At 41.0% G+C, this 13,090-nt stretch overlaps 1 protein-coding gene across 11 annotated transcripts in view; it reads right to left on the bottom strand.

Moving 5' to 3' along the window:
* LOC117524002 (sorbin and SH3 domain-containing protein 1) overlaps positions 1-13,090 on the bottom strand; it is a 175,009-nt gene that overhangs the window by 14,883 nt on the left and 147,036 nt on the right. For 8 of the 11 annotated variants that reach the window (XM_034185708.1, XM_034185709.1, XM_034185710.1 and 5 more), the window contains 4 exons: positions 6,703-8,145; positions 5,222-5,286; positions 4,865-5,035; positions 79-125 (listed from right to left, as the gene is read on the bottom strand). In XM_034185708.1, coding sequence (XP_034041599.1) covers positions 79-125; positions 4,865-5,035; positions 5,222-5,286; positions 6,703-8,145 — 1,726 coding nt within the window. The remainder of the gene's footprint in view (positions 1-78; positions 126-4,864; positions 5,036-5,221; positions 5,287-6,702; positions 8,146-13,090) is intronic. The other 3 variants (XM_034185714.1, XM_034185717.1, XM_034185718.1) reach the window with 3 other exon arrangements.

Genomic DNA, 13,090 nt, shown 5'->3' on the forward strand with positions numbered 1-13,090 from the left:
CTGTATGATGTACATGATTTTCTTCTAATATTTTGACAACCACGTGTATACATATAAGATTTGATTACTTTTACCTACTTTAGACTTTCTGCTCTGAAGTCAAAGCGAGCCATGGCTGGAGTTCTCTGTGAACACACAAAAACTGAACTTAACAAAAGAGAAACCTCTCAAAAATATTTGTGACATTGCAAATACTCTGAACAAAAATATAAATGCAACACTTTTCATGAGCTGAACTCAAAGAGCTAAAACATTTTCTATATACACAAAATACCTATTTCTCTCAAATACTGTTCACAAATCTGTCTAAATCTGCATTATTGAGCACTTCTTTGCCAAGATAATCCATCCCACCTCACAGGTGTGGCATATCAAGATGCTGATTAGACACCATGATTAGTGCACAGGTGTGCCTTAGGCTGGCCACAATAAAAGGCCATTCTGAAATGTGCAGTTTTATCATAGAGCACAATGCCACAGATGTCACAAATTTTGAGGGAGCGTGCAATTGGCATGCTGACTGCAGGAATGTCCACCAGAGCTGCTGTCCGTGAATTGAATGTTCATTTCTCTACCATAAGCCGTCTTTAAAGGCGCTCCAGAGAATTTGGCAGTACATCCAACCAGCCTCACAACCGCAGACCACGTGTAGCCACTCCAGTCCAGGACCTCTACATCCAGCATGTTCACCTCCAAGATCGTCTGAGACCAGCCATCTGGACAGCTGCTGCAACAGTCGCTTTGCAGAACTGAAGAATTTCTGCACAAACTGTAAGACACTGTCTCAGGGAAGCTCATCTGCTTTTTTATCATCGTCATCAGTGTCTCGACCTGACTGCAGTTTGTCGTTTTAACCGACTTGAGTGGGCAAACGCTCACATTCGATGGTGTCTGGCACATTGGAGAGGTGTTCTCTTCACGGTTTTCACTGTTAAGGGCAGATGGTAGACAGTGTGTGTGGTGTCATGTGGATGAGTGGTTTGCTGATGTCAAAGTTATGGACTGAGCAGCCAATGGTGCCGGTGGGGTTATGCTAATTGCAGGTGTATGTTATGGACAACGAATACAGGTGCATTTTATGGATGGCATTTTGAATGCACAGAGATGTCGTGATGAGATCCTGAGGCCCATTGTTGTGCCATTCATCCACCATCATCACCTCATGTTGCAGCATGATAATTTATGGCCCCATGTTGCAAGGATCTGTACACAATTCCTGGAAGCTGAAAATATCCCAGTTCTTGCATGGCCAGCATACTCACCGGACATGTCACCCACTGAGCATGTTTGGTATGCTCTGGATCGTATACGACAGCATGTTTCAGTTCCTGCCAATATCCAGCAACTTCACACAGCCATAGAAGAGGAGTGGACCAACATTACACAGGCTACATTCAACAACCTGATTAACTCTATGCAAAGGAGATATGTTGCACTGTATGAGGCAAATGATGGTCACACCAAATACTGACTGGTTTGCTGACACCCCCCTCCCCCATCAATAAAGCAAAACTGAACATTTCAGAGTGGCCTTTTATTGTGGGCAGTCTAAGGCACACCTGTGCACTAATCATGGTGTCTAATCAGCATCTTGATATGGCACACCTGTGAGGTGGGATGGATTATCTCAGCAAAGGAGAAGTGCTCACTATCACAGATTGACTGGTTTGTGAACAATATTTGAGGGAAATGGTGATATTGTGTATGTGGAAAAAGTTTTAGATCTTTGAGTTCATCTCATACAAAATGGGAGCAAAACCAAAAGTGTTGCGTTTATATTTTTGTTGAGTGTATTTTATTTTGTGCACCGACTAGATCAAATCTTTCCAATTAGTTCTAGTCTTCAGACAGGTAGATGAGTGACTTACTGAAAACACCTTTAGAAGCAATATATGGTAGGACTTTTACTTTCTGAAGCCAGGGTTATGCACCTCTAGAGATAACATTAGAATTTTTTTAAACCTTATTACTAGCTCTAAAATGCCTCGTCCCAAGTTTTATTTTTTTATTTTTTTGAATGAGTTGCAGGTCTTAAATGCAGGAATGGATGTACATTAACAAATTAAATAAGGTTGACCACATGAAACATCTCATATCTCATATCATCATGTCGTATCTTCATACTTGCTGCAGTGAAACAAAATCAAAGTAATCACTTTTTGTTTCAAATTCCATATCACCCCAACTGTTGTGGATTTGAGGTTGTACAAAGTAAATGTTGTTAATAATATTTAATGTGGCAGCATGGTGACTTTGTGATTTTCACTACTGTCTCACAGTGAGAAGGTCGCATCTCATCTTTTCTGTGTGGAGTTTGCATGTTCTCCCTGTGTTTGCATAACTTCTATTGGGCAGTCCAGTTTCCTCCCATTTCCAAAGACATGCAAGTTAGGTGTAGTGGTGACTCTAAATTGACCCTAGGCATGAATGAGTCTACGTGTGCCGGCCCTGCTACAGAATGGCAGCTTATTGAGAGAGAACTTCGCTTCTCCCTAGTGACCACTAGCATATAGGCTCCAGCTTCCCTGTGACCCTTAATTGGAACAAGCAGGTTCTCAAAATGATTGAATGTTTGATGCTCTTGAATTTCATGATACATTACAGTGAAAACAGAGTCTTGTGTGCTTTCCACAGTCAGACAGCTTTTGTGATAAATGGTGCTGATCACAAAAAGTGATCACAAAGCTTGATCCTGATCATTTGCTTCCACATTATCATTAGTGGCTGTAGTTCTGTCATCATTTCAGTCTAACACATTTGGCAACATTCTTTATCAGAGAAGAAAAAAATTATTGGCCAATAGGTGACATATGAAGATATGGAAACCTGCACCAGCTTGTCACTTGGGGGTGACAAAGCCTCTCATTCATTCATTTGCTATATCCACTTATTCCAGTTAAGGGTCATAGTGGTGGTGGGGTTGGCCTGGGACTGTGCAAGAGGCAGGGTATACCCTGGATAGGATGCTGGTCTAATACAGGGTTACATGTAGACAACCAAACACATTCACCCTTATGGTTAATTTAAAGTTTCCAATTCACCTAATCTGCACGTCTTTGGAAGTGGAAGCCAGAGCACCCAGAGGGAACACAAGCAAACACGTCACCGCCACACAAAAAAGAAGGAAGGAAGTGATCCCACAACCTTACTGTAGGGCAAGTAAAAATTATTTTCTCAATATGTTGAATATTTGTATTTGAATGTGCTCAATAATTAATTTGTATTCAATAGAAAACTGACTAGCTAGCTAACTAACTAATTAACAGCAAGAAAAAAAACACTCAACAGAACAGCACCTTGCTTCTTCTGCTTCCTCCTGTGCTAGGTGTCCCTCTTCATTGTTTCTTCTGTGTGACATGGGTTTACACCCAAAACTGCCATCCAGTTTGAGGCATAAAGTGGAAGTGGCTATGTTTGATTACATGGATCAAATCAGAATTTGTGCTTCTAAAAATGGTTGCCACTTCAAGAAGAGTTCTGCATAATGCTGGACTCTGAATGAAGTTCAAAATGAATCTCTTATAGACATGGTGACCATGCAAATCACTGTCTCTTCAATGGTTTAAGACCAGAGACACGCCCTAGGGGGTTGCCAAAGATCACAGGGGGTGTAGCAAGGTTTTGTCTACTCTGAGATGGTCAAAATTGCAAGTGCCCATGTTATATAAATTCACAGTAGCTCAGTTATTGGACAACCATCAAACTGAACATTGTTTTTCTTTGGATGAAACAAAAGAGAAAGGTGGGAGGGAGGGAGAGTAGGACTATAAATAAAGTTATATATATATCTGTATTAAGGTTCATTTTTTTGCCAAAAATTAATGTTGGAATGAAACACTTTATTCTTTTGGAGTGTGTTTGAATCATAATACTGCAAGCGTTCTTGGCGAAATTTCAAGAACCTTGAGGACAGGCTGCTGAGGGACACAACAAGCAACCTGTTGCTTATAGTAGTTGATAAACTGTTCAATGTACAGCCCACTGACAATTATTTCACCAGCTGCCACTAACTCAAACTAAAATTGGAAATTCCTGTAGGCTAGTCCCACCACTCAACTTTTTTTTTTTAAATAAAATGGTCGGCTTTGCTTGAGCTGCTGCCCCCGCGACCCGACTCCGGATAAAGCGGAAGAAAATGGATGGATGGATGGATAAAATGGTCATATTATTTTCAAAATCACTGGTTTGCAATGGTAATCTTGTAAGCTTGCTCAGGTGCATGAATTACAGTGTTTTGGGAAACAACTTTAAAGATAAAGAAAGTCTCATAAAATCAACTCATCTTAGCCTGAAGATGCTTTTGGGAAACAAACCCTGATTCTTTCAATTTTCCTGTCCTGTGTGTTGAAGTGTAGACTCTAAAAAAGGAACTGCTGTCTCAACGAGAAAAAGTGATGTAACAATTTGCATAGATCTTTTTAAGTGATTTCAACTTGGTTATTTGAACTTTCAACTGACTTAATGCCACAAGACTTCTCTATTTAAGTTGAAATAACTTTAACTTAGTTTAAATAACTTTTAAAAACTATGCAAATTGTTATATCGCTTTTTCTCGTTGAGAGAGCGGTTCATTTTTTAGAGTGTAGGCTCTGGAATTTGAGCCACCTCATCACCTTGTACAGAATTTATTCAGTTTATCAAATGCATATGTGAGAAAAATGACTTATTGAATAGAATCACTAAATTGAAATGCCATAACCTTAAAATATTCTGTGTTACAACTGACAACAAAATCTCTCAAGGAGAGAGAAGCCATCTGTGTTTGTAGCAATGGAGTTGACCCCCCCCCCCCCCCCCCCCCCAGGACATAGCATCCATCCTCTTTCCTCCCCACAGGGAGACAGAACCCAACCCTGCATTGTACCTCGATGCCTGATTTCCTTTTCTCTGTGTTATCTGTGATGTTGAGTAGATCCCCGAAGCGCTCATTGGTGATAAACTGATGGTGCGTCGGTACAATGCCCGTGTGTCGCCTCGATGCTATGTCAGCCTCTTCCTGTTCCCGCTTCAGCCGCCGCTGCTCCTCCAAGATTTTCTGCCAGGAAACCAGACTGAGTTGTTTTTCCCTCCAGATATGGGTTTATTATTCCCCTTTACTCATGCAACACATTCTTTATGCATAATTTATGACTATCTCATTCATATCACAGCCCTCATTACTAACACATTATCAGTCGGATGTCATTTTTGAAAGTTTGGCCTGAACTGAAAGGAAATTCACCTCTTTGTCTCCATGACGCCTCCTCAGCACATCATCTTGACTCTCCCCATGAGCTGGAGAGGAGTCTGAAAGAGAAATAAAATGAAGATTACACCACAAAGCATTTTCACTGCCAAACTTTCAGGCAAATCCTCTTAAAGAATAAACCTTGACAAGAGAATAGGATGAAATTGCAGTCAAGTCCTTAATTTCATTGAACAGAACAGTATACAGCGCATCCATCTACACCTACGCATGCTTTAAATTAACACTGAAACAAAAAGCAAACACTGCAACCAAAAAAACAAGAAGGAAAACAAATGTATTTATGCATGCATACTGGTATAAACACAAATATGTATGTGTGAAAAAATTAATGCAAAAAATCATAATATGAAACCTACTGCATCTTGGCCCAGAAACAAAAAGTTGACATCATGGGGTACTATTATTGATCATCCAACCAGGATCAATTTGGAAAGAAACAAAGCACTGCTTGAATCACTAAAAATGTTAGATCTGGCTGCAACTAACCTTTTATAATGAAAGATGAAAGATGAAAAACAAACAAACACTGAATTTACTAAAGATTTACAGCCATGGTAGGACATCAATTTTGACAGTGCATATGCAATGTTTCAGCATGGTGTTATTTCTTTCTGCATGAACATTACCAATGAATGACAAGACTATAGGTTTATGTCAGGAAAACTAAACTTTTAAAAGGTCCATACCAGCTATTTATATATTCTAGCCCAATACTGGCTAGAATCACTGGCAAACTGATTTCTACACCATATAAATGGAACTGTGACACCAAATTGGAATTAAATGAAAGTGAATCTCTTGAGATTCCAACCCAATGGATCCCAACAATGGCAGGAAAGACAAAATTAAGTTCATCATTCTGGTTATATGATTTAGAAAATGTTGCCAGTAATGTAACATCTGCTAAATGTGTATGTTGATCTCGTGCATGAAAATAGCCATTCTTGTCCTCGAGGGTAAAGCATTCAAGGCCACCGCTGTCTACACAAGAACAAGATTTGTTACAAATGAGCGAAGTTGTATTAAATTCAGTTGTCTGTCGTAATTCAGTAATAAAAACAAAACGTCTTTACATGTAATGCTTATGCAGTCTGAGTACTCTTGCATACACTCAAATCTGATGTCACCATGAGATATACTTTACCAAAAGCTGCATGAATGTCCTACAGTCACTGTAGTGTTCAGATGGGTTTGTGGGTGCAGGACCAAGACCATACTCATTCACCATGAAATGGAAGCGCACCAAACACCACACTCAGAATGAGATGGAGGCCTCCCTGTCATTTTGTTACACATCACACAGACTAGAGATGGAAGGTGGTGGCATTGGCACTTTGTGGAAAAAGGGACACATGGTGAAGACAGGTTGGATATAAATGAGTGACCACAGAGATGGGCACATGTTTACAGGAAGGAGAAAGAGGTGACAGTAGTGAATGGATAGGGATAGCCACCTCTATAGTTAGTTGCCAGCGGCTGCAGGAAGTTCCCGTTGGCATCCGAGCCCTGCCCGTTATGCAGGTGGTCAGTGTCGTCTCCTTCCCCATTGCTCAGCCTCTCTAGGACTTCCAGGGATGAGAGGCGCTGTGGGATCAGAGGTCTGAGCTCAGGAGATACACTGCAGGGCCTTTGGGTGCCCATTGTCACCTTGGTGGCCAACAAGGTTCTCCGAGCCTGGTGCGATTGCAGGTTTTTACGTAATCTAAAGGGGGCAGGGCCCATAAGGAGAAGGTTTGCAGGTAGTGTAGTTTTCTTCTCTTGAACAGGAGGCCTCTCCTGTTGGGCTGTGGCCTGCTGCCTCTCGTGCCTGAGAATGGTGGTGAAGCGAGTATAGGAGGCTGGGCAGGAGCCTTTGCATTTGCTGGGCTTGAGTTGGAGGTGATGGTTGAGATGGTGCAGGAGGTGGTGGTGGCTGTATGTAGGGGATGCTGGAGGTAGTGTTGATGGACTCTTTAATTCACTGACAGCTGTGTGGCTCTGCTGTGTGGAAGTCTCGCCAAGGATCTGTTCAACATCATTCTCAATGACAGAGGGGGACTCTGTTCTGCTATTGTGTTCATTCACTAAGGAGGGTGTATCATCCTCTACAGTCTCACTACTGTGTGACAAGGCCTCCTCCCTGGTGGTCTTGTCCTCTGCTTCCACCGGGGAGCAAGTCTCTGTCTGGGTGGGTTCAGCTACAAAAAGGGAGTCAGCTGACATGGTGGAGGCCATACAGAGGTGAGCAGGGCTGTGATTAGGGCTGTAGTTCTGGTTGGAGTGCAGGGTTGGCAAGGAGGAAGAGCGGCTGGGCACCGAGCTGGACCGCTGGATGATCATTTCAAACTCGCTGACCCTTGACGACACGGCATCTCGTGGAATGTTACCTGCCTCGTCGGCCTCTGACCTTTCATCTCCATTTGTCTTTGCCTTTTCAAAGAGAGACGTCAAGCTGCGGACACTGCCGTGGGGGCTGCAGCTAGTAGAGTTGGGACGCTGGATGTGATGCATGGTTCTGTACAGGCTGGAAAACTCAGATGCACTCCTCCTAAATGCCGGAGAAGCATTCGTGAGGCCATTGGCACATTTGGGGCCACAACTGGAGTTTGAGTCTGAATGCTGCCCACTTTCTCTTTCTTCAAAACAGTCTGTGTCACATGTCCCTGTGTACAGATCCTCACAACTGTGGGCCTTTGGATGCCTGACAGTTTTAGCAATGCTTTCCTGACTGTCGCCACTGGGAGGAAGCAGCCTGGGTTTGAACTTAGAGGGCAGGATTTGGGGTATGCAGGCTTTGGCAGCAGAAAGGGACTTCTTATTCTTACACTGGTTACCTATTGCATTACTGGCAAGAACCGATCGACTATTTACAGAGGAGCAAGGTGAAATTATATTGCCATTCCCACCTTTATAATCCACTGGCAAGCATGCAGGACAACAGAATAAACAACATATTAGATTACAATGGTCACAGGGTCCCACTCATACACAGTAAAACACCGTCAATCACATTTCTAAAGTACAGATCCATCAAAAGTAGATGAGTGGAGGAAGCAGACTTGATGCAGTCTGCATCAAGTAACAGATGACTTTTATAGTAACAACATGAAACTGCAGCGTAACATGTTTGTAAAATGGAAAAGGTGGAAAAACTACTATTCAACAGATTCCTGTATAAATAGCATCATGAAACAGCATCATAAACACTGCAATGTGAACTACAGAAGGGTAATATGCCATGAAATGTTATGTTATGTTAAGGATGGGCAAGTTTAAAGGTGCCCTCAGTGAGATTTTACATAATATAGCAGCCAACAATTATTTTCTGTGTAAAGATTTCATAGCTTTATGGCATATTGTGCACACCCCATCTGTGCTCTGAGCTTTTCTGTCCCATTTATGTTCTTGGTCTGGCCACTGCTTGCACATTTAGTCCATGGGAGTTTTGAACACATTTAGGGCACGTGAGTCCTGCTCTTTAATACAATTTTTTTTCCAGATGGCAGAGGGCTACTACTAGTTACTTTCCAGAAATACACACAAAACTTGTATTTATAGGCTAAAAATGCCTCTGACCAAGAAAGTGGTTGGACTACAATCCACATGCAGTACGTTTGGCTTTTCCAACACAGAGAGCTGCTCAATCTGTTAAAAGGCTCCAACTCTTACTCAGTCTGCTCAATATGGAGAGAAGTGTGAAGAGGGAGATTTGTGGAGGTAGTCCAGACAGAATTCATGAAAAGTGGTTCTATAAAAGGTTAATGGCATTTTTGAGTAGAAGTATATCAATATTGTTTTTAACTTGTTCATGGAAAAATAGGATATCAAGGTAACATTTTTATTTTGAGCTTCTAAATGGACAAGAAACATACAATGGTAGATAAACGAAAGTAAAGCATTCAAAATTTCTATGTATTTTCTGAATAACTTCATGACAAAAATCATTAAAATATTGAGTAAACACAATGAACATCTTAATTCATCACTTCTACATGTTCTACCTGATGTGTGTAATTTATTGATTTAACAGTGGTCTCGGAATACTGCTCATGAGGAACAAACTACTAACACATGGTACATGTATTCTGATGTCCAGGTTATATTTCTTAAATCACGACCAACACATAAATGACCATTGGACCAAAAGACAAATTAGACCAAAATAAGAATTAAAGACAAATATTCAACATCCACATAATAACAGCGTGCATGTTTGTTGCTAAGAGAACACATATTTTATGTACGGTCCGTCAAACATCAAAAAATGTCCTGCTGTTTTGCTTTTCTTAAACATGATAAACTTGATATGTGGAAACATTTATTAAATAATATTTAAAACTGAGACAGCGATATAAGATCACACTGTACATGCTGGGCAACATCATTAGCAAAGGGTATTGGCTGAAACACTGTAAAATTTTGCCTATTTGCCCTATTGAGGTTTCAAATCCTGCAAAATCTCAAAAAACTTCGGAGAGTTCGCCACTCTGTGAGATGTCAATACCCTTGAGAAATGCACTGAGATGCCCTGAGCAGGCTACACTTTAACTGCTGCACACGGACAACAGCATAAACATCACAACATAAAACTCTTTGTATAATGTGCCTAAAACTCTCGTGAATATATTATCTGGATTTATAGACGTTGTTATTGTGTTTGTTTTATGTAAACATGCGAGAACCTCAGGTTGTTTCTTTATTTTCAATGGGAACTGCCGTGAGCTGCGATCATTTCCTGTTCATGTCGTTCTGAGGGAAAGTGAAGTTTGCTCTTTAACGTCCTGCTTATTGTCCTTTACAACACTGTTTGTCCTGTTTGTTCCAGAGTAATAAAAATAAAATGTCTGAAATTCAGTTTGCATTCATGAAGCTCCATGCAGGTTAAACGTAGCAGACATGGATTATATGCAATATTTGTTTTAGCAAGTTTCCAGGGTCTCATGCATGCTGTCTCTTATTAACATGATTCAAAGCATAAAAAAATTACATTTTGGTTGTATAATGTTAATTTGCAATTGTTGTCATGTGGTTTCTCTATGTTATTTTGACTGCAGTGACTCTGTCACGCAAGGGATTATGGAATATCTCAATAGGGCGCATTTAGGGATACATTTCTAAGTATGTTTTTCCAATCCAAAATTTAAAATTTGAGCTTGGTATCCATTTATCCAAGATTCAGGGGAGTTTATTCCATCCAAAAAGGGTATATACCAACTTCTACTCAAAAATGCCGCTTCCTGAAAAAAAAAATGGTGGTAAGTGGTCTAGTCTAAGGAGTGTCCATATGACAAGTGTTGTTTGCATCCTGAAAGTGGTTCTAGTCTGACATCTAGTGGAAGAAAAATTATTCATAGCACCTTTAAAGGAGATGCTAACCTTTAATTATACTAAAACAGTGAAGCTTTTCTGAGTATCTTGTGGGAAAAGTGCACTTGTCATTTAGCCTAATGATGAGTGTGGGCCCAAAAAACAAAAAACAAAAAAACCCCAAAGTTACTGTAAAGTTAATTAATTTAACAGTAACTAATGTTAAAACAAATTACAAAAAAAGATTCGGGCATAAATTACAGCCACATCAGAGGTCAACAACACATTTTATTCACACTGTTTCTAGAAAAGGATGAGGCTCGTGATGAAGCTTTTGTTTATGTGGGACCTGCTGTGTCTATTCTCAGGCTCAAACAAACCACAGAAAAGACTCATCACATAATGTCGCAGGTGACAATTATGCAGCGTGGCAATATATGTTGTTAAAAAAAAGGGTCCTCCTGCAGGTGAGCGTGCATGCTAAAAATAAATGCTCTGCAGCAGCAAACATGGAGGGGAGCGCTTCTCAGGAGGAAAGTGATGACAACAGATCGGAGGAAAAGTGCTTCACTCCCTGTTTGCTGCTGCTCAGTATTTATTTTTAGCAGGCAATTGTGCCAGTTATGTGCAAACGTGATTATAGTAAATTATCCTTCAGGATGTTGAATACATGAAAGAGAAAAACAGACACCCTGGCTCATGCTGTGTTGCTACTCTGTCTGCAGTCTAGTCTTGAAGTCAGAGTTTCTTCAGAGTTTTTGTGGCTAAATGATTTTGGCTTGGCAGACAGTCTGCTGTGTTCATATTGGGAAGACAAATATTTTTACCCATTTCATTTAACAGGTTAAGATGCCAAAGAGCTGTCACCAGGCTTGACACACAACGAACAAAATAATCGTTTCCAAAAATCCTTGCTTTAAATTTTATGTCATGGTCATAAGTGAACGTGTTTGGCAACATTTAGAAGGGCCCATGTCAACAGTAATAGCAGCAACACAGTAACTAGAGGTGGGCGGATCGATCCTAATATCGATACCAACGCTGGTATTGATATTGAACGATCCTCTTGTAAAAAGATCGATACTTAACGTTTTTATTCTCTCCTGCCCGCACTGACTGCTGTGGACGCAGATTCATCAAAGTCTACTCTCTGTCTGTAAGAGCAGCGCTGCGCTGTCTCACACAACACGGAGCAGCACACCCTTGTATTGTGGTTTGTCAGCCCTTTTGTTATGTGTCGACGCGGGTTGAGGAGCGGACCTGCGTCAGACGGAACCCAGCGCTACAAATAACCAGAAAAGCGGTTCCAAAAACAATATATTTATTTCACCCGCTGGTGCATAAAAAGTGTAAAAACAGAAATAGCGTCCTTCTGGTGGAGTGAAGGCTGGCACGCTCTCCAGCGCCCAAAAGGATCGAAGCCCGGCGCTCCTGGACCCACTACCACCGCCAAACACCCCCCAGGTGGACACGACAAACCGACTCTCTGCGAAGCATAGAAGAGGTGAGGTAAGTTAGCAGTTACAACTAATATCCTTCAAAAGGCACACACTATCAGCAACACATTCAGGTCTGTATTTTAAGCTTTATGCAAATGAGCAGCTTCTCACAACAGGTGGAGGACCACTTGTCCGCATGCCACAGCAGTGAGAAGCGAGCTGCACAATCGTCATCACAATTCAAGTATACTGCGTAACAAAATACCAAGTTACTATCAACAATTAGTCAAACACTTAATCACCTTTGATGTGTGCTGACAGCATGTGTCCCTCACCCTTCCTTGCTTCACGGGCTCAATGTATCAAACCCAGGCGCGGTCCTCAGCGTCTCACAAACAAACATCACAAGGTCGAGTTCCCGGCAGTTCTGCTTGAATCACACATGACTTAAATGCAGAACGCCATCCAATTATCTGCTTCAGCTGAAAGTCTTTAAGGTTGCATGTGAGCACCATTCACAGGTGCTGCACATGATGTTGATGAGGGTGAAGGATTCTTCAGCCAGCACCTTCTCCACAGACAAATCAGTTCTCATGCCACCTGGAGAGCAAAGAAAAGAAAAGAACACCAAAATATCCAGCCACACCCCCCAACACACAACACCTTTACCTCAGGAGATTTTGTTTTAAGTTGTGTTGAGTGATATTTTTTTAAACAAAAATGTTGATTGTGATAATAAAGTATTTTGTTGTCACGTACAATGTTTGGCGAAATTCTATCCTAGGTCTTTTGGATCCTTTGGATCTATGAAGCTTAAATATGAAAAAGTATCAGTATCGGTATCGACATTGGCAATACTGGGCCTGTATTTACTTGATATTGGATCAATACCAAAATTCCCGATATCGCCCACCTCTTACAGTAACAGCTCTGGCCACCAAAGTGGTACTACATATGTCTGCTCACTTTATTTAACCACATGTGAGATAGAACATAATTCTAATTTAACTTTAATGTCAAAATTACAGAACAATTAAATCACTGGTCTGGCACTGCATTCATATTTAATGCAATAAAATAGTCCTGTGCTGGTCATTAAGACAGAGTCACTGTCACT

Source organism: Thalassophryne amazonica, chromosome 13 (assembly GCF_902500255.1).
Source record: "Thalassophryne amazonica chromosome 13, fThaAma1.1, whole genome shotgun sequence".
Classification (NCBI taxonomy): Eukaryota; Metazoa; Chordata; class Actinopteri; order Batrachoidiformes; family Batrachoididae; genus Thalassophryne; species Thalassophryne amazonica.